At 40.8% G+C, this 23,424-nt stretch overlaps 1 protein-coding gene across 6 annotated transcripts in view; it reads left to right on the top strand.

The window, feature by feature from the left end:
- Positions 1-23,424, top strand: part of CASK (calcium/calmodulin dependent serine protein kinase) — a gene marked incomplete at both ends in the record, with an annotated part of 384,129 nt that overhangs the window by 272,528 nt on the left and 88,177 nt on the right. For all 6 annotated transcript variants that reach the window (XM_080718576.1, XM_080718575.1, XM_080718573.1 and 3 more), the window contains one exon: positions 1,909-2,030. In XM_080718576.1, coding sequence (XP_080574702.1) covers positions 1,909-2,030 — 122 coding nt within the window. The remainder of the gene's footprint in view (positions 1-1,908; positions 2,031-23,424) is intronic.

Below are 23,424 nucleotides of genomic sequence, written 5' to 3'. Positions count from 1 at the left end.
TTTCTATCATAATTGAGAATATTATATATTTTGCTTTTTTAAATTTTCTATCATGAGGCTTTCTCTACAACTATTAAATTCTTCAAAAATAATATTCACTGGGTGACAGATTCCATTATATGGATATCCTATAGTTTATGTAATCATTGCCTATTAGACTTATCTTTATTTTATATGACCAATATCCATATACATCACTCCTCTATTTTTTCCCCTTAAGATATTTTTGTTTTGTTCTTTGTTTTTGTTTTCTTGTAGTACTTGGGATGGAACCTAGGGACATTCTAACCCCAAGATACACTCCCAGCCCTATTTTATATTCTTTACTTTGAAACAAGGGCCTCACTAAGTCGCTGAGGCTGGCCTCGAACCTGTGGTCCTCTTGAGTACTGGGATTACAAGTGTGCACCATCAAGCCTATGAGTACTTTTTTAAGTCTCTTTAATATATGTTAGAAGATTGTTTTCTGAAAAAGATAGTACTGATTTTCATTCTCATCAAGAAGTACATGAGAGTAGATAAGGGCTAATGTCAGAAGAATTTGAAAATGAGGCTGAAGGAAGGGAAGAGTTTACAAGAAGGTGTCACTACCAGTCTAACAGGTGTGGAGAGGGAGGAGGAGGAGGGTTGGTATACAGAAGGAAACACACCAAATAATGTATGCGTGTATTGAAGTACCAACTTGAATCTCACTGTGATGTATAATTGTAAGAGAATTTAAAAAAAATAAGACAAAGGCGAATTAGACAAAGCATAGAGTTCCAAAAGAGACTTTTATTACTTAAAACAGGGTTTCTCAATCTCAGCACTAACATTGTGGGCCCAATAGATCTTTGCTGCGGGGTTATTATCCTAGCCGTAGGATATTTAGCAGCATCCCCAGCTTCTGCCCACTCACCAGATGCCAATATCTGCCCTCTTATGACAACCACAAATATCTCCAAACTCTAAGAAATGTCCCATTGGAAAGTAAAATGCCCCTGCTTGAGAACCACCGACCCAAAGACTTAAATATGCTGTGGAGCGCTCGTTCTTTGATACTCTGGCCTATGATTACTCTGAAGCCAACCCTCTTGGAGTTCTCTTTTGATGGAGTATATCTGAACATATTGTCTGCAAAGTGAAATAGGTAGATCATTTTGCTGAGGCCATGTAAATGATTTTGACACACTCAGTATCTTGTCCTGCTGTTACCTGCCAGGTGTCCTGCTTGTAAGAGGTAGTATAAAGGACTTCCATCCAATTTGCTCTAAAAAATTGATTGTCTTGAAATTTATTAAGGTGATTGGAAGTGTCAGTCGGTATAACCACCCTTGTCTTTGTATTCTGAATAAGAAAAGGCTCCAAAGAATGAGAATGATTTTGGTTCTCTTGTGTTTGCATGTGAAGGAAAAAAAGAATGAACTAGGATTTTTGTTAACTAGAATTTTAGCCTTAGAAATCCTCTAAAGCTTTGAAGTTGCAGGAATACCCACCTGAAGGTTTATCTCCCCTGATTTATAGCTGGCCGGACTTTTAGTTCACAAGGGAATACTCCCATGTAAAAGGCCCACTAGGGTTTTTTTCTAATATATTTCAAGAAACATTGAGGTCTTGACACCCTTAATCTCTTCTCAGCGTATAACTGGCTGCACCCAGATCTCTTAGTAGCTCAGTTAAAGTTGATGAATGTCCTTAATTCAAATAAGACAAGCTTCAGTTTACTTTGAAAAATGAAGAGCACACAAACACATTGTCGAGAATTTAAACTCACCGCAAGTCCTGTCTCATGATAGGAAACTTATTTATCCTTCCGTAGCGACACCAGCCTTTGAAGTTTTGATGGTAGCGCATTGTCCTCAAATGTAAGTCAAGGTCACGGAGGTTCGTTTGACACTGACTAGTTTTTTCTTTTATTTGTGTACTTAGGAGCAGTCTCACAGGTGCTGGACAGTCTGGAAGAGATTCACGCGCTCACAGACTGCAGCGAAAAGGACCTCGATTTCCTACACAGTGTTTTCCAGGACCAACATCTTCACACACTGCTAGATGTAAGTCTGGCTTTACTTATTCTTTTTTGTGGGGGAGGGGGTGTGTAAGTTGAGTATTTAGCATACCTTTTTACTTTACAGGAATTCACAAATGTAAGTCATAACAATCCTTTTTCAGTTGTCTTAAGTCTACAAGAAATATGGGAAAACATCTGTCATAGATTCAGAATTGAAATGATGTGTGTTTATGGAAGAAATGCAACATAGCCTGGCAAGCCACAGTGGAAAAAAGTGTGTGTGGATGTTTATGTTTATAACCTACATATGTGTGCAAGTGACATGTGAGATTTTAAAGAGTGTAGCCCAACTCTAGTTTACTGCAGTATCTTTGTTTCTACTAAAAGAATCCATATGCATTCATCTATAGCTGTGGTTACTTTTCATTGACTTTAAATATGGTTTTAAAACATTATACCTCAAGCATGAGTATAGAAGAGAGGAAAGCAACTGAGATATTATTCAATGGATTATATTCACATGCACAGTTCATAGTTAACATATCTGGGTTTCATAGACTCGGTGTCTTCTTAAAATGTAAAAGTAGTTTCCATCATTAAATATGCCGAGCTCAGCTGGGCATGGTGGTGCATGCCTGTAATCCCAGTACATGGGAGGCTGAGACAAGAGGATCACAGCTTCGAGACCAGCCTCAGCAACTTAATGAGACCATGTTTACAAATAAAAATTATAAAGGCTTGAGTGTAGCTCAGAGGTAGAAAGTCCCTAGGCTCAATCCCCATCACCAAATATATATATATATATGTGTGTGTATGTGTGTGTGTGTGTGTGTGTGTGTGTGTGTGTGTGTGAATGTGTCAGATTCCACTGAGAGCAGATTGCAATCCAAATTAAAACAGAAGCTGCCCATTAATTTCTATCTTCAGTTGAGTCCATTTAAGTAAAATACCATTCTTAGACAACTTGGTTCACTTCAGCAGTAAAAATGTTCTTGGGTGTTTCTGAAGGTATTATTAGTACATGTTATTTGTTTTACAAGAAATACCTTCCCTTAATAAGAGAATGATATTTGCTCTGGCGTTCCAGAACTGTGTAATGCTAAGTGATTAATCCACTCCACAACGCAAATTATACTAAAGCAAAAGGTCCCAACATATATTTGACAGAACTTTGCTCTGGGAGCTAGCAATGAGTGTTACTGTGGTAGGAACACCATGTGATTATTATACATTGTTATATATGTGTCAAGTCCATCCTAAATTGACTGGTTAAGTTGTTGTTGTTGTTGTTGTTGTTGTACTAGTAATTGAGCCTGGGAGCCCATGAACTATACCCCTAGCCCTTTTTAAAAATTTTGTTTTTAAAACAAGGCTTCCCTGAGTTGCTGAGGGTCTCACTAAGTTGTTGAGGCTGTCCTTGCATATCCTCCTGTCTCAGCCTCCCAAGTAGTATCAGAATTACAGGTATGCACCACCACACCTGGCTTAAATTATTTATTGGCTAATCAGTTTGGGGAATGCTACATTTTTTAGTCCTTTTATACAGAGTCAGTAAGTATTATTATATTGACAGTTCTGAGATGGCCTAAAATAAACACAAACTTTATTTAACAACATTTCTCAAATGAATTTGGGCCCAGCTATTGTATTCACAACCCTGTCAAGCCTGTTTTTTGTGTTTTGTTTTTGTTGGAGGGTTTTTTTTTTTTGGTGTTTGGGGTTTTTTTTGTTGTTGGTGTGTTTTTTTGTTTTGTTTTTTGGTGGTACTGGGGTTCCTGGAAGCCCTTCTACTTCCGGGGTACACTCCCAGACCTATTTTATACTTTTTATTTTTATTTGGAAACAGGGTCTCTTAAGCAAGCACGGCTGGCTTCGAACCTGCGTGATCCTCCTGTCTCCGCCTCCCAAGCGCGGGGATTACAAGCATGCACCACCACGCCCGGCCAAGCCCTGTTTTGAGGAGGATTCTTTTGGGGACCACTAAGCCAAGATCAGCTTCACACTGTGTAGCTATAGGTATCCAGTGCCTGATTTTTTCCATAAATTGGATCCATTCAAATTAATGATCAGATTTGCACAGGGTAGTCTACCTATTTATTTATTTATTTATTTATTTATTCACTTATTTTATTGGTTGGTACTGGGGATTGAACCTAGAGATATTCTGCCTTAGAGCTACACCCCCAGCCCTTTTTATTTTTTAATTCTGTATTGGTGTACTGTAGTCATACATCTGAATGGGATACAAGGTAATGGAGACATACATGAACACATCACCCAATTAGCCCTTACCCAGTTCCCGCCCAATTCCCTCCCCCTTTCTGCTTTTCATGCTTGGCTTAGTGATTGACTTTGCTGTTTGTTAAAGTACATCATGTGCATTAGAGAATTTCCCTCTTCCCCTCTCCCGTCCCCTCAGGTCACCTTATTTGCTCATCTATAGAATCTCCTCTATCTAGAGTTCCTCCTATGACCTATTTCTCCATAGCTTTTACATATTAGGGAGAGCATCCAATTTCTTATTTTTTGTGACTGACTAATCTCACTTAGCATAATGTTTTCCAGTTCCACCCATTTCCCTGTAAGTAATGTAATTGTGTTTTTCTTTATGGCTGAATAAAAGTCCATTGTGTACATACCCCACAGTTTTGTGATCCATTCATCTGTTGATGGACATCTTGGCTGGGACCATAGTTTATCAATAGTGAGTTGTTCAGCTATGAACATGGATACACATGCATTAGTTTGGTAGTTTGATTTCCTTTCTTTTGGGTAGATACACAGAAGTGGTATTGCTGGATCATATGGTAAGTTTGTTCCCATTTTTCTGAGGATCCTCCATACTGTTTTCCAAAGTGGTTGCACTAATTTGCAATCCCAACAATGTATTAGAGCTCCCACTTCTCCACATCCTCGCCAGCATCTGTTGTTGTTTGTGTTTTGAATGATTGCCATTCTAGTTGGAGTTAGGTGAAATCTCAAAGTAGTTTCGATTTGCATCTCTCTAATGATGCTAATGATGTTGAGCATTTTTTCATGTATTTATTGGCCATTTGAAGTTCTTCTTTTGTGAAGTGTCTATTTAATTCACTTGCCCATTTTTTATTGTGTCATTTGTCTTCTTAGTGCTGAGTTTCTTGAGTTCTCTGTATTGGAGGAGTAGGTGGCAGAAATCTTCTCCCATTTTGTTGGCTCTCAGTTGAAACTCTTGATAGTTTCCTTTGCTGTACAGAAGCTCTTCAGTTTCATGCGATCCTGTGTATTGGGATTCTTGTGCCTTTGGGGTCTTGTTGAGAAAGTTTTTATTTGTGCTTATGTGTTGCATTGTTGGACCTATGCCCTCTTCAAGGAGCCTCAAGGTCTCTGGTTATTTTTTATTTTTGAAACAGGGGCTAGCTAAGTTGCTAAGACTGACCTCAAGCCTGTAACCCTCCTATCTTCTCCTTCAAAATACTGGGATTTTAGATGTGTGCCACCAAGACCAGCTTCTGGATTTTTATACAGCGCATGTATTATTAATCAGCACTGACTAATACCTATAACATGCAATTCAAAAATTTGAGTGACTTATCAAAATAAAAGCTTATCACTTGCACACCTTACTGTTAATGACTGTAGTTAAGGGAGGTCTCTTCTTAGGTCTTCAGGAACCTCAATCTCTTCCACTGTGGGACTCTGCTCACTGCCAATGCCTTGGAATCTTCCAAGTACATCCCTTGCACCCAACCAGAATCTTGTAGGGTCAAGGTTGGAAAGGGGCTATATCACCCTGCCTACATTTCGTTGGCAAGTACTAGTCACATGGTTACCTAGATACAAAGGAGCTAGAAAATACCATTGAGAAATGTACTCAGGCAGAGCATGATGGTGCACACCTGTAATCCCAGTACTTGAGTGGCTGAGCCAGGAGGATTGTGGGTTCAAGGCTAGCCTTTGCAACTTAGCAAGACCCTGTTTCCAAATAAAAATAAGAATAAAATAGGACTGAGAGTGTAGCATGGAGGTAGAATGGCCCTGGGTTTAATTCTCAGTAACTAACACACACACACACAGACAACTGACCTCAGAAAGATGAGGAATTAGACCTTCATTTTAGTGTAATTTGTCATAAGTAACTTGAGGATTTTTCAGATTACACTTATTTTAAATAACTTACTTTCCTTGGTACCAGGAAGCCCTTAAAATTCACTCTATTTTATGGATAGCTCAGTATCATTCCATTGTCACAATCACAATCATCATCATCACTATTGTTACATGTTATTTGAATTAGAGTTTAACTTCAGTTTATTGGCTATTGTTCAGTCTCATGTGATGCTGAAACTGTTCACAATTGTGAATTTCCTACAGAAGTCATTCCCTTTACTAGAACTACTTGATGGTGAAACGGGGGCTTCTTCTGAGCCTCCCAAGATGAAAAGGGGGGTTACCTGAGAAGAAACCTGGAGTTTCATCATAGATGAAACGGAGTTTCTTGAGAAGAAACTCAGCATCTCCATACAGGGTTCTTGTCTACGGTGAGCGAAGAATGACACCCGCAGACCTCAGGAAGGGGAGTAAAAGGTTTATTGGAAGCAGCAGGGAATGGGGAAAGGTGGCTGAATACCCCCAAAGGGGCTGGAACTCTGGGGTCTAGCAGCTGCCTTCAGGAAATTACTTGAGAGTAGCCCAAGCCGAATTGCCCTCAGGTGCAGGCTGTTTTCTTTCAGAGTCCACGCGATCTGCCAGAAGAGAAATAGGAAAAGAGGCAGAACACCACTCGGGCTGTCGGGTCTCCTGGTGTCCAGTAGTTGTCTTCAGGTCACTACCCGAGTGTCGCCTGAGCCAAGTGCCGTCAGTTGCAAACTACTTTCTCCCAGAGTCCACGCAATCTGCTAGAAAAGAGGTGCAGGTCACCCCTAGGGGCCCTGGTCAGCCTTGATGTCCAGCAGAGGCCTTTAGGTCACTACTTGAGAGTAACCCGAGCCACATGTGCTCAGATGCACTCTGCCTTCTCTCAGGGCCAACACAACCTGCGAGAGAGAGAACAGCTCCCCAAAAGGGGAGGGAGTCCGGAGAAGGAAGAGCCCCAATTTGCCATCCAACTAAGACCGTTTGCAACCTCTTTTGGTTAGGGTGACTTTGGGAATTCTAGGAAGCAGCTCTCAGGATTTGCACAGGGTATTTGCATGTCCTTTGAAGAATCTCCTTTCGGGAGTGCCAGACTTGCTCCTGGGTTTGTTGATTAGTAAACAGATGGCTTTGTGAAGCTCTGGCCTTCTTATCTCTGAGCCTTTGGAATTTCAGGTATTTGTCCTCCCTCAGGAAACTCAAGAAATTAGCTTTTTCTACTGAGGCCTTTTCCCTATCTGCCTATTTCCTTTCTATGTCCTCAATGGGATGTTTGGAAGAAGCTGTAACTGTGTGGAGATCTTGTTTATTTCAGTGTAGTCATTGATTTACTAGGTCATTGCTGAGTAAGATTTACATGTTTTTTTTTTATATCAAGGACTTCCTGTAATGTAAAGGTTCAGGGTAGCCCACATTGGTTTTGGGGTTTTGCCGGAGCCAGCCGGCAAAAGTACAGGTTCCGAAGAGAGGAGTGAGGATGAAAGAATATAACTCTAAGAATTTAATTCAAATAATATTTATTTCCAACATGGAAGGATCGCCTGTCCACTCCAGGGTCGCTATCTCTACTGACCAATCATCGGGTTTATTCTCTTGTGGTATTTATAGTTTTTAGCTTCAGGTTACCCAGACGAGAAAGAAAAGTCCAAAGTTCAGGCAGGTCAAACAATACCCTGGTGCAACACAAACAACACAAACCTAATCTTAGCTCAGACAGAACAATAGCATCATTAGTTCTGAGAGAGTCTTAATTACTTTGAAACCTCCATGACCCCAAACCTTGTTGACTCTGGGCGGAAGGACAGTCAGAAGTACTCTTTTAGTAAAGATAAGAGGAAGACCTTAATGACTCCCCATAGGGTTTTTGTTTTGTTTTGTTTTTGTAGTACTGGGGATTCTACCTCCAAGCTATATCCCACACCCTATTTTTTTATTCTTTATTTTGAAACAGGGTCTCACTAAGTTGCAGAGATCCTGACTACTGAGGCTAGCCATGAACCGGTGATCATCCTGTCTCAGCCTCTCTAGTACTGGTATTACAAAGGTGCGCCACCACATCCAGCTTTCATACTGGTTTGCAAATTGTATTTTCTTCCCAACACAACAATGTGCCCAAGCACACCAAGCTTGAGACTTTAGGGGCACAGCACAAGGACATTTGCTGGTTTGTCCAAAGGAACAGACACAAACCACCTTCCAAATGAAGCAGAGTGCCACTTATTCTCCAATGCAGAACTTCTCAGACTTCACTGGAAAAATGAATTTTTTTGAAAAATTAATTTAAATAACTGTACTCTTTGGTAGAAATTGTCACAATTTCAGGAGAGACTCAGAGATTTTAGTGAGAAAAAGCACACTTAAATTTCCTTTGAATTTCTTTGAATTATAAACCTAAAGAAGTATCTGCGGTATCAGCACCAGCCTTGTCAGTGCAGCTCAGTTGGAAAACAAGCTGTGGCGCTGAAAATAAACCATGCACATTAATAAGACAGGGTAGCTTGGTCTGGTGGCGTACATGGGAGGCTGAGGCAGGAGGATCACAAGTTCAAGACCAGCCCCAGCAACTTAGTGAGACTCTCAGCAACTCAGCAAGACCCTGTCTCAATATAAAAACAAAGTAAGGCTGGGAGTATAGTTCAGAGGTAGAATTCCCCTGGGTTCAATCCCCAGTGCCACCAAAAAAAAAAAAATAAATGACTATGGTCAACCATATTATATTGAATATTTCAAAGGAGCTAGAAGAGAAGATTTTGAGTGTTCTCTCCACAGAGAAATTATATGTATGTGGGGTGACAAACAGGCTAAATACCTTGGTTTGATTATTATATACTGTGTATATGTACCAAAATATCATACCATACTCCATAGATATTTACAGTTATTATATAGCAATTAAAACCAAGAGAAAGCCACTGGTTCGGCAGAGGAGGAAATGTTTTCTAGTTTGAATTTTAGTAAAATACATCTAGTTTAATCTATAATTAGAAATGGGGCCAGAAATCTTTAAATATTTCCTGCCTGGCTACTTCCTCCCTGGCACATGGAACATCACTCCTCATTGTGTGGGGAGAAATACAGAGGCAGGAAGAGGAACTGTTGGTCCAGCTTGTTCCAGTCTGTGGTTCAAAATTTAAAGCCCTGGTGTGGAGATGGTCTGCATATACAATGCATAGATCAATTTCGATGAAATACATTTTGGCATGAGTATTAAAATGCTAGGGCTGCCAAACCAAAGGACCACACACCATGTGGCTTAAAACAACAGAAAATCGTTCACATAGTTGGTCTGACTAGAAAGTCCTAAATCACAGTGTCCACAGCCTCCAAAGGTTCAAGAGAAGAATCTTTCCTTCCCTCCTCCAGTTTCCAGTGGTGGCCCACAGACCTTGGTGTTCTTGGCATACAGACAAATCATTCCACTCTCTGTCTCCAGTCGTCCATCATTCTCCTCTGAGCTTATGCCTGTCTGTGTTGTCTTCACATGGCCTTCTTATAAAGACACTAGTCATTAGATTTAGAGTCCACTCTGATCCAATATGACATCAGCTTAATTAGTTATACTTGAAAAAACTGCCATTTCCAAATAAGGTCACATTCTGAAGTTCTGGGTAGACAGAAATTATAGGGAAACAGAATCTAACACAGTATAGCATGGAAAAGTGCTTGAATTAATTCTTCAGGTATGAGTGCAGATTATACCAATCTAAAATAATGCCATGTCTTGTAATCCAAGCATTTGGGAGGCTAAGACAGGAGGATCACAGTTCGAAGACAGCCTCAGCTGCCACTTAGTGAGGCCCTTTGCAACTCAAGGAGATGCTGTTTCAAAATAAAGAATAAAAAATAGGGCTGAGGGTGTAGCTCGGAGGTAGAATGCCCCTGGGTTCTATCCCCAGTACTAATAATAATAATAATAATAATAATAATAATAATTAATAATAATGCCATGTCTCCCTGTCAGTCAGTCATCAAGATTTCAAGTGTGGTCTGTGTCATTTTGTGAAATTTTGAATCACTTATAGATTGGAGTTTTTATGTGATACATTGGATGGCCAGTTGATGGGTACGTTTCTAATGGTTTTACTTTTCAGATAGAAAAGCATTTTGCACATAGTTTTGGTAATCATCCTCAGACTCTTATAGAAGTTTTCCTATTACAGAAAAAAATGTTTACTTTGTAAGTCAACAATGTTACAAAACATTGTTAAATGACACATTTATCTCTCACTGCCAAACGTGGATAACCAAGTCCACCCACAGTCTGTGATACCTCTGAACGGCTGGTAGTATTTATTACATACTGCTGTTTCCATAGTTAACGTAATGCCCCACTTAATTAAGTTTATTTTGTCAAAAATCTTCCAATTATTTTCTAAAAATATTGTTGGTGATGAGATTAATAAAACCAAAAAAGTGTGAACTGTGGTAGCAACTTAATTTAGAAGTCATGGTGAAATTAATTTACAGTAGGTGAAGTAATATTTTTTGTTGGTACTGGGGTTCCTGGAAGCCCTTCTACCTCCGGGTTACACTCCTAGACCTATTTTTATATTTTTTTATTTGGAAACAGGGTCTCTTAAGCCAGTGAGGCTGGCTTCAAACCTGCGCGATCCTCCTGTCTCCGCTTCCCAAGCGCGGGGATTACAAGCAGTCGCCACCATGCCCAGCTGTGAGATAATATTTTTAAATATTGCATTAGAAATAAGCTGATGAGCCGGGCATGGTGGCGCACGCTTGTAATCCCAGCGCTTCGTACGCTGAGACAGGAGGATCGCACAAGTTTGAAGCAGCCTCACCTACTTAGTGAGGTTCTCAGCAACTTAGTGAGACCCTGTTTCCAAATAAATTATTAAAAATAAATAGGACTGATACCCAGGAGTGGTATCTTTCCAAGGGGGTTGAATTCAGAGAAATACAGCAACATATACATACCTATGTTCATAGCAGCACAATTTGTAATAGCCAAAATATGGAACCAACCCAGATCACCATCAACAGATGAATGGATAGCAAAACTGTGGGAAATACACACAATGGAATTCTATTCAGCCATAAAGAAGAACAAAATTATATCATTTGCAAGAAGATGGAAAGCCCTGGAGAGCATCATGTTAAGTGAGATCAGCCAAGCACAGAAGGAGAAGATACACATGTTTCCTCTAATATGCCCAAACTAGAAAACACAAAGGATACCAGTGGGACTCCAGATATTAGAGGGGAAATACTAGCTAAGTTTTAATGGAAAGATAGGAGAGGAGAAAGGCCAATCTTGATTAATGAGGGTCTACACCTGAACATGTGTAAAATTATGAATAAGACATGGTTAACCTGGACAACCATTGGTGGGAGGGGGGAAGAGAAAACGGGGGCGGGGGGGGAGGGCACCAAATATAGTGTAAATGTACACTATTTATGTTCAATAAAAAATTGTTAAAAAATAAATAAATAAATAGGACTGGGAGTGTAGCCCAAAGGCAGAAAGCCCCCGGGTTCTGCCCCCTAGTACCACCAAAAAAAAAAAAAGATGGAATAAGCTGATGCTTGCTTGGAATCCTCCATATTTTATATGGCTGGCATCTTTATTATGATGTTTTACTGTTAGGGAAAGTTAGACTTTTTCCATCTGGCCCAGAGTTAGTGCTGGAAACTGCAATGCTTGATTTGCCATTTTGAGATGACATTAAATTAGTGGTCATATTTGGAATAGCATGTTTTTAGAACACAGAAGTTTCCTAAAGGGAAAGAAACAGAATTTTTACAACAATCTGGTAGTAATGTTTTTGAGCAATTTGGGACCTGAGAAGTAAGTTAATACCGTTTGGATGTTTCGAGAGATTGCCAGTCAGAAAATGTCAAAGCTAAGTTTCTCATAATGTTGTAGTCCAGCGAATTTTGCACTTAAATGTCTGGAATGGCAAGGCCCGTCCGAGGACCTTTGGAGGTTGAGCTATTGGTGATTTCTCAGAATCCCAGCCAGTCTTAAGAGTCAGTTCTAGCACATATGAAACCAGCTGGGGCAGGGGGTGCAGTGGTGGTGGTCTTTGTGCTACTTACTTCCTCAGAGAAGTACTACTTCTCATTCTGCATTTGGGAGTCTCATTCTACCATTTCTCTCTGGGTGAGCAAAAAAATCCACATCTGTTTCCATCAGTATATTGAAGTACTTTGGAAAACTACTATATGAAATAAGATCTGAGTGCCAGAAATATATTTTGTGAATATTTCTTTTAGCTTGTCTTCTTTCTTTAATGTAGATATTAGATTTTAAAAGCATTATTAAGCCATGGTCATCTGTTAAGCAGCAATAGAAAACAAATACAGTCGGAAACAGAGCAAGGATTGTCCACTCTGACTTCGTTTTGTCTGTTAGTTTTTGTTGTTTTTGTTGTTTTTTGTTGGTACTGGGGTTCCTGGAAGCCCTTCTACCTCCGGGCTACACTCCCAGATCTATTTTATACTTTTTCTTTAGAAACAGGGTCTCTTAAGCCAGCGCAGCTGACTTCAAACCTGCGCGATCCTCCTGTCTCTGCCTCCCAAGTGCGGAGATTACAAGCGCGCGCCACCACACCCAGCTTTCCTTTAATCTTTAAAGAAGAGACATTGGGAAAATGAGGGAGGTTGGTGGTAACCAAATAATAAATCAGAAGTAAATAAAAATGGCTCCTCCTATTTCAATTTGTATATTTCCTTTCCTGTGGGATTTTATTAATCTTTCAATGAAGACCATAACCTCATTTATGAAATGCTGTATACATGTGCTGTGACAGATACACCCAGGTCCTAACTTAGTTTTTAAACATTTTAGACCAGGAACTTTGCAATTACTAGAAAAAAATATAGGACCAGCTCTCTGATATATAGCCTCAGATAGAGACTTCCTCAATAATACCCCTAAAGTTCAGGAAATAAAACTGAGAATAAATGGGATGACATAAAATTTAAAAGTTTCTGCAACAGCAAAGGAAACAGTCAAGGATCTGAAGAGAGAGTCTACAGAATGGGAGAAAATCGTTTCCAACTATTCTTCTGAAAAAGGACTAATATCCAGAATATTTTTAAAAAAACTTAAAAAACTTAACATATCCCCCAAATACCCCAATCATCAATGGGCAACAGAATTAAATAGACTCTTCTCAAAAGAAACAGAAATGGCCAACAAATATGAAAAAGTGTTCAACATTCTTAGCAATCAGGAAAATGCAAATAAAAGCTGTACTAAGATTCCCTTTCACTATAGTTAGAATGGCAGTCATCAAGAATATAAACAATAACAGGTGCTGGAGAGGATGTGGGGAAAAGGAATGTTTATATGTTGATGCTGAGATCATACATTAATTCAACCTCTATGGAGATCAGCAAGGAGGTTCCTCAAAAGACTAGGAACAGAACCACTAGAAGACCCAGCCATACCAGCCCTCAGTATCTTTCCAGAAGAATTAGTCAGAATGCTCTAGTGATACATGGGTACCCACGTTCATAGCGGCACACTTCACATAGCCAAGGGATGGATCCAACCCAGGTGTCCAGCAACAGATGATTGGATAAAGAAAAGGTGGGATATATACTAAGATTTACTCAGCCATAAAGAAGAGCAAAATTATGTCTTTTGCAGAAATGGCTAGAACTGAAGAATATTCTGCTAAGTGAGATCAGCCAGACTTAAAAAATGAAGGGCAGGGCCACCTGTTTTCTCTCATATGTGGAAGCTAGAGGAAATAAAAGGAAAGAAAAGAGACCTTGTAAAAATTTGGAGAGAGACCACTAGAGTAGGGGAAGAGGTCCAGAGGAGGCAGGAAGGAAGAGAAAGAGAAGAAATGGGGAAGGAGACAGAATACATAAGGTCACATGCATATATATGGATGGATCACTATGAATTACACTATCATGTACTATTAAAATACACCAATTTTTTAAAATAAAAGCTTATTTCGCCAGGCTTAGTGGTGCACACTTGTATTCCCAGTGCTTGGGAGGCTAAGACAGGAGGATTGTGCAGGTTTGAAGCCAGCCTCAGCTACTTAGTGAGGCTCTCAGCAACTTCCAAATAAAATATAAAATAAGTAGGGGGTATAGCCCAGAGGTAGAAAGTCCCTGGGTTCTATCCCCAGTACCACAAAAAACAAACAAACAAAAAGCTTATTTCACTTATCATAATGTCCTCAAAGTTTATCCTTGTTGTAGCATGTATCAGAACTTCCTTCCCTTTTAAGGGTGAGTAATATTTCATTGTATGTGTATGCCACATTTTATTTGTACAATTGGAATGTGCAATTTGCCATGTTTCATTCATCCATTATCCATGTTTTATTGCTAATTATATGATAAGAAAAGCAGATTCGTAGAATAAGGCTAATGTTAGTTCTGTTTCCATGCAATTGCTCTTGCTGGGTCCCCAGTTAAGTTCTACGTTCTACATGAAAGCAATGTGTGGTTTTTCTCTGCATGTATTGACTGTAGGAATCCCTCCAGTGCCTGTGTTTGTTCAGATGAATGTCTTCTTAAACCAGGATTTGGAATTTACTCTAGAATACCAAGAGGAATGAATCAGTTTGTCCCAAGTATCAGTGTTTCCCACTGAGGACTGTTCTCTTTTTATGGCACCATAGTCAACTTTACCAGAAGGCAGAAGAATTTCCCAAAAGCTTTCAAAGTGCAGTAAACACTGATTCTTCTTCATGCTGTTCTCAAAGAAAGGAGGGGTCTCCCCCTGGAAAGAAATGTAGTATGCGCCATGATAGGATGTTCTAGGGGGTGGCTTGCAGCATTCACAATCCAAAACCATAGCTGCTTTCTTCTCTTTGCGGTCCTCCACATATTAGGTCATCAACCCACTTCTGCCAGGCTTTGTGTTGTTCTCTTTAACTCTTCAAATAGAAATTCATGTTTGTTCCAGCAACTCGTACAAATGCTTGGTGTTGACTAATGAAAAGTAAGAGTCCTACCAAAAGCCAAAAGCAACTCAATAAAATGTCATATTTAAGAAACCTAATATAACATAAATATCGTCCTTTAAAGCAACAGATTAAGAGTGGAATATTTATTTACTGTAATTATCATTTACTTATAATCATAGATGCTTAAGAGGAGCAGGGCCAGGCCAAGTGTGGTGACACATGCTTTAATCCCAGTAATTGGGAGGCTGAGTCAAGAAGATAGCAAATTCAAGGCCAGCCTCAGCAACTTAGCCAGACCCTGTTTCAAAATGAAAAATAAAAAGAGTTGTAGATGTGGCTCAGAAGATGACTCTGGGTTCAATCCCCAGTAACAAAAGAAAAAGACCAGAGCCAGAAAATGAGGTTTTCACACTTTTTAAAAAAAATATAGGAAGGAAATTCATATCATAGTAAAAATTTCTCACAGTTTGGCAAACTTTTTATCTCTGGCATTTAAAAAGTACACCATCTGGGCATGGAGGTGCACTTTGTAATTCCAGTACTTGGGAGGCTGAGACAAGAGGATCACAAGTTAACTGACTTCATTAAGTAGCTGAAACTTAGTGAGGCCCTCCACAACTGAGACCTTGTTTCAAAAGAGAGAGGAAAAAATAAGGCTGGGGGTGTAGCTCGGAGGTAGAACGCCCCTGGATTTCATCCCCAGTACCGCAAAAAAAGTTCACTATCTTGGAAGGTTTTGTTAAAATAATCGTATTATCTAACTGGTTGTTTTTCTTCATCCTTTCTTTTGCTTGTTCAAGAGCATGTGATGTGATTCGTTTTTTATGGGCCTTAATTTTAGAGTCATTTGCCAAAGAAAAAAGACCGTAGGAAGAGTCAAGTCAGGTCACTTGAAGCCAGGGTTTGAATTTCTCAGAAAGAGCTGCCAACACTCAGAAACCTGCCACACTGGCCCATATTGTTAGGCCACCAAAGGAACAGTCTTTTTAGATTGAACTTGGAGGTCAAACAAGTCTTAATTTCTTGCATTCAAAAATAAATTCTTACAAGCACAGTGTTCAAATAAGGCTGCAGCAAAAGCAGCCCTGTCCGCAGACGAAGCAAATGCAAACCAAACAAGGGCCTCCTTTTCGGCTACTTTGATCCTGGGATCCGAAGCAGCTTGTCACTTCTTTAGGAAATTGTGAATTGGCCTGGATCTACCGGTACTTTGCTTATCTCATTCACTTATCAGAAGAAAATGTGAATAATGAATTTAGCCAGGCATGGTGGTACACACCCGCAATCCCAGTGCTTAGCAGGCTGAGACCGAAGGATCACAGGTTCGAGGCTAGCCTCAGCAGCTTAGAGAGATCATCAGCAACTTAGCAAGACTTTAATTCAGAATAAAAAACAAAAAGGGCTGGGGGTGTAGATCAGAGGTAAATGCCTCTGGGTTCAATCCCTAGTACCACACACGACGACAACAACAACAACAACAACAACAACAACAACAACAACAACAATGGATTGAGTTAGAGTGGCATATTACTGGGGCCAGCCAAGTGCCTTCTTACAACTCCAAGTAAGGATATAATACCAATCCTGACTCCAAGTAAGGATATAATACCAATCCTGACTTCACTAAAACTAGTCTAAGCTAGATTTCACCTCTGTGCTATTAGGCTAAAGCTGTCCTGAGACATGGAGCCTCAAAACTTCACTCACTGAGTACAGTAAACCGTCCATTTTCAATTCGAGTTATCCAGCTTAAACTGGGCCTGACCCAGGGCCACTCTCATTTGCAGGCTGGGCCTCCTACTGCTTTATTTCAGTCTCTAGGTTTCTGGATTTGACACATTTTTAAAAACGAGAATGTGTTTAGTATAAAAAGGGTAAGAATTGGCTACTTACATATTTTCTGAACATTTGGAGGGAAAGTTAGCATATAGCACTAATTGTAATGATAGTGTGCAAAGAAAATGAAAGTACACCCATCAAATGAACAGAATATGCTATCTGTATGCAAATGGAGAGTCATCTACATGGGTGTGTGTGTGTGTGTGTGTGTGTGTGTGTTGCTAGGGTTTGAACTCAGTGTACTCTGCCTCTGAGCTATATCCCAGCCTTACCCCCCCTTTTTTTAAACAGGGTCTCATTGAGTTGCTGAAGCTGGCCTCCAACCTATGATCCTCCTGTTTCAGCCTCCTAAGTACTGGAATTACAAGCATGCGCCACTGTAGATTTTGGACTGTTTCTTTCACTCCTGTGTTGCCTGTCTTGCAATCTTTGCACTGCATCATTTCTAATGATGCCAATATTCTTTAAAAGTATAGTTTTCTTTTTTGCTTTTGTTTTTATTTTAAGAGACAGGGTCTCATTGTGCTGCCCAGGTTGGCCCCAAACTCCTGGGCTCAAGTGATCCTCCTGCTCAACCTCTTGAGTATCTGGGACTATAGGTGCACACCACTGTGCCTGGCTTCTCGTTTTCATATTTTTAACCTTAGGGAGGGCAAGTTTCTATGTAAACTTGAGCAGGGAAAATAGAGTTTTAGTTCTCAGAAGGTTTCACTATCAGTTCCGTGTATTTTAGAATTAAATCACCTTTCCTGAACATTTTATTTTAAATGTATATGAAATGGTACTGTTAAGCCAGGAGCCGTAGCACATACTCATAATCCCATTGTTTGGGAGGCTAACACAGGAAGAACACAGGTTCAAAGCCAGTGCCCTCATGCTAACTTAGCAAGACCCTGTTTCAAAATAAAAAATAAAATAAAAAGGATAGGGGGTATAGCTCAGAGGTAGAACAGCTCTGAGTTCAATCCCCAGTACAACAACAATAAAATCCATTGCGTATGGATGACTGATCGATCGTCTCAGTTCAATAAAAAGATGCTACATTGGAACTTTGTTCCTCTGTACCCAGCCTCTTAGATGAGTCACAGAAATTGTAAAGAAAGTTCCTAATAAGTAATTTTCCAGAGCAAGTCCTTTCAGTTTTCATTGATATACAGTGTAATACTATGCATGCTTTTACTAGTTGCTTTATTAGAATCACAGACATACCGCATTACATACTTTGCACATAAATACTTGTGTTGCAAACTTTGATCCTTTTTCAACAGGAAGCTGCTTCCTGTCTGGAAAGTAAGTGGTTGCTAAGAAACCTCAGTGTTCTCTGCAGCTCTCCAATCCCGTTTATTATTTGGCCTATGCCTATAGTCTAGCTGCAAAAGTTATCATCTTGTCTCATTCGATATACATTCTGGTCGTTACATTTGGTTTTCTCAGCTTGGGACACACTGCCCAGGGATAGTTATCTCCTAGCTTCTTACCACCCATTCCATTTGAAATGTTGATCTTGATAAATACTGCATATAAACCACGAGCAAAACAAAGGCTTCTAGTTAAGGAATAAGAAATCCGAAGCAAGTGAGACATAATGGTTTCTGGTAAAAAAAAAAAAATGAAACTCAATTTTAGTGCATTGAAGGTAAATAAAAAGTGACACGTTAATTTATTTCATCCTTATGTTTGAAAGTACAGCACCTCAGGCAATGTGAATTTAATATCATGTCCAATTTTACTCTGCTTTGTTGGAAACTACCCATCTGAAATGTAGACTGTGGCCTCTTCACGGAACTGTGCCGATGCTCCTAGACACAGAAAGATGCAGCGTGGCCATGGAGCCGCATGTGGTCGGATCTGACCCTGTGCCAGAGACTGGCAGGGAGCAGCCCTGTCTAGGAGGGAGACAGTGCGAGACAGTCTGTTCCCTTCGCAGCTGTTCACATTTCCCTGTTTTTGCCTTGAGTTTGTGTGTGTAGTTTTTTTCTTTGTTTTGTTTTAATATAAAAAGTGCTGAACTTGGGTAACTGTAATTTCTTGAGAACAAGAAAGCAAACAGTAATAGATTTCTACATCATTATTTCCCTTCTATAGATAATTATTAACATTTTTTCCAGCCTAATACAGTACTGCACGCCTATAATTCCAGTACTTGGGAGGCTGAGACAGGAGGATTGCAGGTTCAAGGCCAGCCTCAGCAACTTAGCAAGACCCTCAGCAACTTAGTGAGACCCTGTTTCAAAATAAAAAATAAAAGGGCTGGGGGTGTAACTCAGAGGTAGAATGTCTCTGGGTTCCATCCCCAGTAACACTAACACACACACACACACACACACACACACACACACACACACACACTATTCCCTCCCTCTCCACAAATATGCTTAATTTTCTTCATATTTAAAGAAAACCAGGAGGCTTTGGCATTCTAGACTGCCTTGGCCAAATCGAGCTAACCACTTGTTTTTTGTAAATAAAGCTTTAATGAAACAGCCATGTTCATGCACTTGTGGATTGTTAATGGCTGCTTTGTACAACAGAGTAGAGTAATTAGGATGAGGACCCTATGGCCCCTAAAGACAAATATAGCTTCTGTCCAACCAGGATAAAATTAAGATCTTAACGTTATTTTGGGGGGAGGGGGTTACTGGGACTGAACCCAGGGACATCCTACGTCTGAGCTACGTCTATGGCCCTATTTTGTTTTTTATTTTGAAACAAGGTTTCTCTAAGTTACTGAGACTGGCCTCTACCCTGCAATTCTCCTATCTCAACCTCCCAACTGGAATATGACAAAAAAGACAGTATATCAGCAGGCCCAAGTCTCCTCTCTGCGGCTGTGGCTGTACAATGAAGAAGGCAGCATTTCACCTAACTGGACCTTGATTTTTTTTCTGTATTAGTGAGCTTACCAGCACTATGACAAAATACTTGAGATAATCAACTTCTAAGGAATAAAAGGTTTGTTTTGGCTCACAGTTTTAGAGGTTTCAGTACATGGTAGAAGAAGCTGCTCAGCTCATGACAACCAGGAAACAAAGAGATGGTGGAGGGGCTGGCCTGGGTTTCACAATTCTTTTCAAGGGCATATCCCTAGTGACCCAACTCCCTTCCACTAGGCCCCACCTCTTAAAAGTTCCACTGCAGCAATAACAAAAAGAATATTAACAAAAATAAAGCCAGGTTTGATGGTACATGCCTGCAATCCCAGCACTTGGGAGGCTGAGACAGGAGGATCACAGGTTCAAGGACAGCCTCAGCAACTTAGGAAGGTCCTCAGAAACTTAGCAGAACCCTATTTCAAAATAAAAAATAAGAGCCGGGTATGGTGGCACACGCTTGTAATCCCTTGTTCTTGGGAGGCTGAGACAGGAGGATCATGGTTCGCAACCAGCCTCGGCTACTTAGTGAGGCCCTTCACAATTTAGTGAGACCCTATTTCAATATTTAAAAAATTAAAATAGAGCTGGGGGTATAGCTCGGAGGTAGAATGCCCCTGGGTTCCATCCCCAGTACCATAGAAAAAATAATTTAAAAAGTAAAAAATAAAAAGCTGAGGGCTTATCTTGGGGGTAAAATGCCCCTGGGCTCAATCCCTAGTGCCAAGAAATAAAAATAAATAAATAAAAACTCTGTGAAAATAAGTTCCACCACCTCCCAATAGCACAGTTGTTGACATGGTTGAGGGACATTTATCCAAACCGTAGCATCCTCTTTAAAGTATAGAAGCTCAATCATGTTGACATCTAAAGTCTCTTCTTCCTTAAGAACATTAAGTCAGACTTGAAAGATACAAAAAAAAGAATTAAATATGATCAAAATATATTTCTTAATTTCAAGGGAACAGTTTTTACTATGCATGCAGAACCAAAGAGAAATTATATCTGGCTACTAAAGAAACAAACTAAACTAAAATAAGTATTTCCTCTGTGTTTATTTTTTTGTTACTTCGAATTTTTTTCAAGTATCTATTTATAAGCGTGTGTGTGTGTGTGTGTGTGTGTGTGTGTGTGTGTGTGTGCATGCGTGTATTGAACCCACAGCCTTCTCCAAACTATACCCCCAACCTAATTTTATTTTTTATTTTTGAACCAGGGTCTCACTCCGTTGCTGAGAAACTCACTAAGTTGCCGAGGCTATCCTCAAACCTGCAATCCTCCTATCTCAGCCTCCCAAGTACTAGGATTACAGGTGTGTACCACCTCACACTTGGCCTCAATTACTTTTTTAATTTTTCTTATTGGTGCATTGTAGCCATGCATCTTAATGGGGTACAAGATGGTAGAGGCATACCTGGACACATCACTTGAGGAAACATTTATGAAACATCTCCTGTGTCCTCAGCCCCATGCCATGTTACCTAGTGCTAAGGAACTCAAGCGTCTGGTTGTGGAAACAAGCAAAAAGTACTTACGCAGCATGTTCTATAATCGTGAACCTGAGTTACCCAGTTCCTCCTTGGCTGTCTGTGCCCTTGACTGGCAGGCATCCCGATGTTGGTACTGTTGTGGGTTGCAAAACGTGTGCCTTTGACATCGTCAGTATACTCAGCATCTGGCCTCAGCTCCTGCCCTCAGGCGTTACCCCACCACTCCCTGTTTCTGGATCCTCTCTCTGTCCAGGCAGTCCCCTTGGACAGGGCTCCGTCAAGATGGCTCCAACCTGGTTACCTTCTGAGACATCTCCCTAACTGATGGGGAACACACATATCCTTGCCCAGTACAAGAGTAGGTCCCCCCAGGTGATCTCCAACCACAAAAAAAAAAAACCGGCACCAGTTCCTGTTCATGTAGGATCTCAGACCCCAAGGACTGTCCCCCAAAGGTGCTTCCTAGTGTAGGCAGACCCGTGAGTTGCTGCAACTCAGCCAACACCCTTCAGAGAATGAGGCGGGGAGCTCTCCTTGCTGGCCCCTCCCAGCCCCGTGCGTGGTTCCAGAGCATCCACCACCCTTCACTTTGCACAAGGGAGAGCACAGTCCCCTCTCTCTTCCCAAAGGAGAAGGGGAAACCAGGCACTTGCTCTTCAGTCAGTCCCATGACTCCTGCAAATCCCAGGCTTGTGCCTTTATCGGCAGAATGAGACCTTGGGGCACATGTAGAAGGACCATTTTGAGACTAAAAGACTTGATGCCACTGACTTTCTGTTGGCCATAGCTTTGGGCTCCAAGTCTAAAACAACAGACAAGGTCTCAAATCATATCATTACATATCCAAAATTTTCTATAGATGGAATGGGGACAGCTGGGGAAAAGATAATAAAGATAAGCTATAAACTTTCTTTATTCTCAAAACCCAGTCAGTCACCTCTCACGTGCCTCTGGAACTTGGCAAAATTCTACCTGGATTTGAAATTCAGGGGCTGCATATCAGCTTGTTGGTGGCAAACAATACAGAGATGACCCACAAACCAGGCAGGGGGGCGCACGCCTGTAATTTTAGTTCTCGGGAGGCTGAGACGAGAGGATCACAGGCTGAAGGCCAGCCTCAGCTAAGTTGCGAGCCCATGTTTCCAAATAAAAAATAAAATAGGGCTGGGGGTGTAGAATACCCCTGGGTTCAATTCCCAGCACGGCAAACAAAACCAAACAAAAGATAACACACAAGAACAAGAACTCCAGAGGCACCATGTTTTTGACTACTCTTTTAAAGCACTTAAGTGTTACTTCACACTCCAGCTTTTCTTCATTGATGACTTTTTACCTACCTGCTTTGCCTCCACATTTCTCAAATGCTTTTTTTATAGGTCACACCACAAGGATTTGAGTCTCTAAAGCAAAAATACAGTCTTAGAAATGAAAGTGGGAAATGAAGGTCGACACATCATGCAGACACATCCACACGTTCTTCCACTTAGGGCTGTCCCCTGAAATGGTTTCCAGTTGATAGCACTGGCGAGCAAACCACCTTCAGGTTCCCAAAGGGATCGCTCCATCCTAAGCGTCGAAGCTTCGGTTAGATCTATCTTGGAGTTGCCTTTGGTTAGATCATCTTTGGAGTCTGTGAGTGCTTTGAAGGCAGGAACTCATCTTTTTCATTTCTGAAACTCAAGAAAATTGACCCCCACTACTGAGTACATAGTTAGGAGCTCCATAAATAACGGATGGGCAGACACATGAGCGGGTAGGTGTGTGGATGAGCCAACAAGGTGTCACTTCTCCCCATCTGGTGGCAAGAAAATGAGCCCCTTCCCCAAACGCTTTGGAACTTACTCGCCCTTTGGGTTAATGAACAGGCAGTTGGAATTCACCATGTCGTCTTAGCCGCAGGGACTCGATCCTCAGCATTCAGTGCCTGCATAGGGAGCTCCAGTCAGTGTTTTCTTAAACGCCAAGGTGGGGGCATCGTTCAGTCAGAAGGCCCCTCATAATTCCTTCCCACTGTGCCTCCCTCTCCTCTTAAGAGGCCCCCTCTCCTGCCACTAGTTCTACTGAACCTCAGGTGAATGTGTGATTGAACTAGATCATCCCAGACCAGAGGAGCAGAAGTCACTGGTATCTGAGCACCTTCCTTCGAGCAGGGCCTTGAGAGTACTGAGGCCTCAGGCACCTACACACCACCTATGACAGGTTTGTAAAGCTGCTGTGACTCAGTGTACTCATCT

Source organism: Muscardinus avellanarius (genome assembly GCF_963383645.1).
Source record: "Muscardinus avellanarius genome assembly, chromosome: X".
NCBI lineage: Eukaryota > Metazoa > Chordata > Mammalia > Rodentia > Gliridae > Muscardinus > Muscardinus avellanarius.
This window is presented reverse-complemented; position numbering and strand designations above follow the sequence as displayed.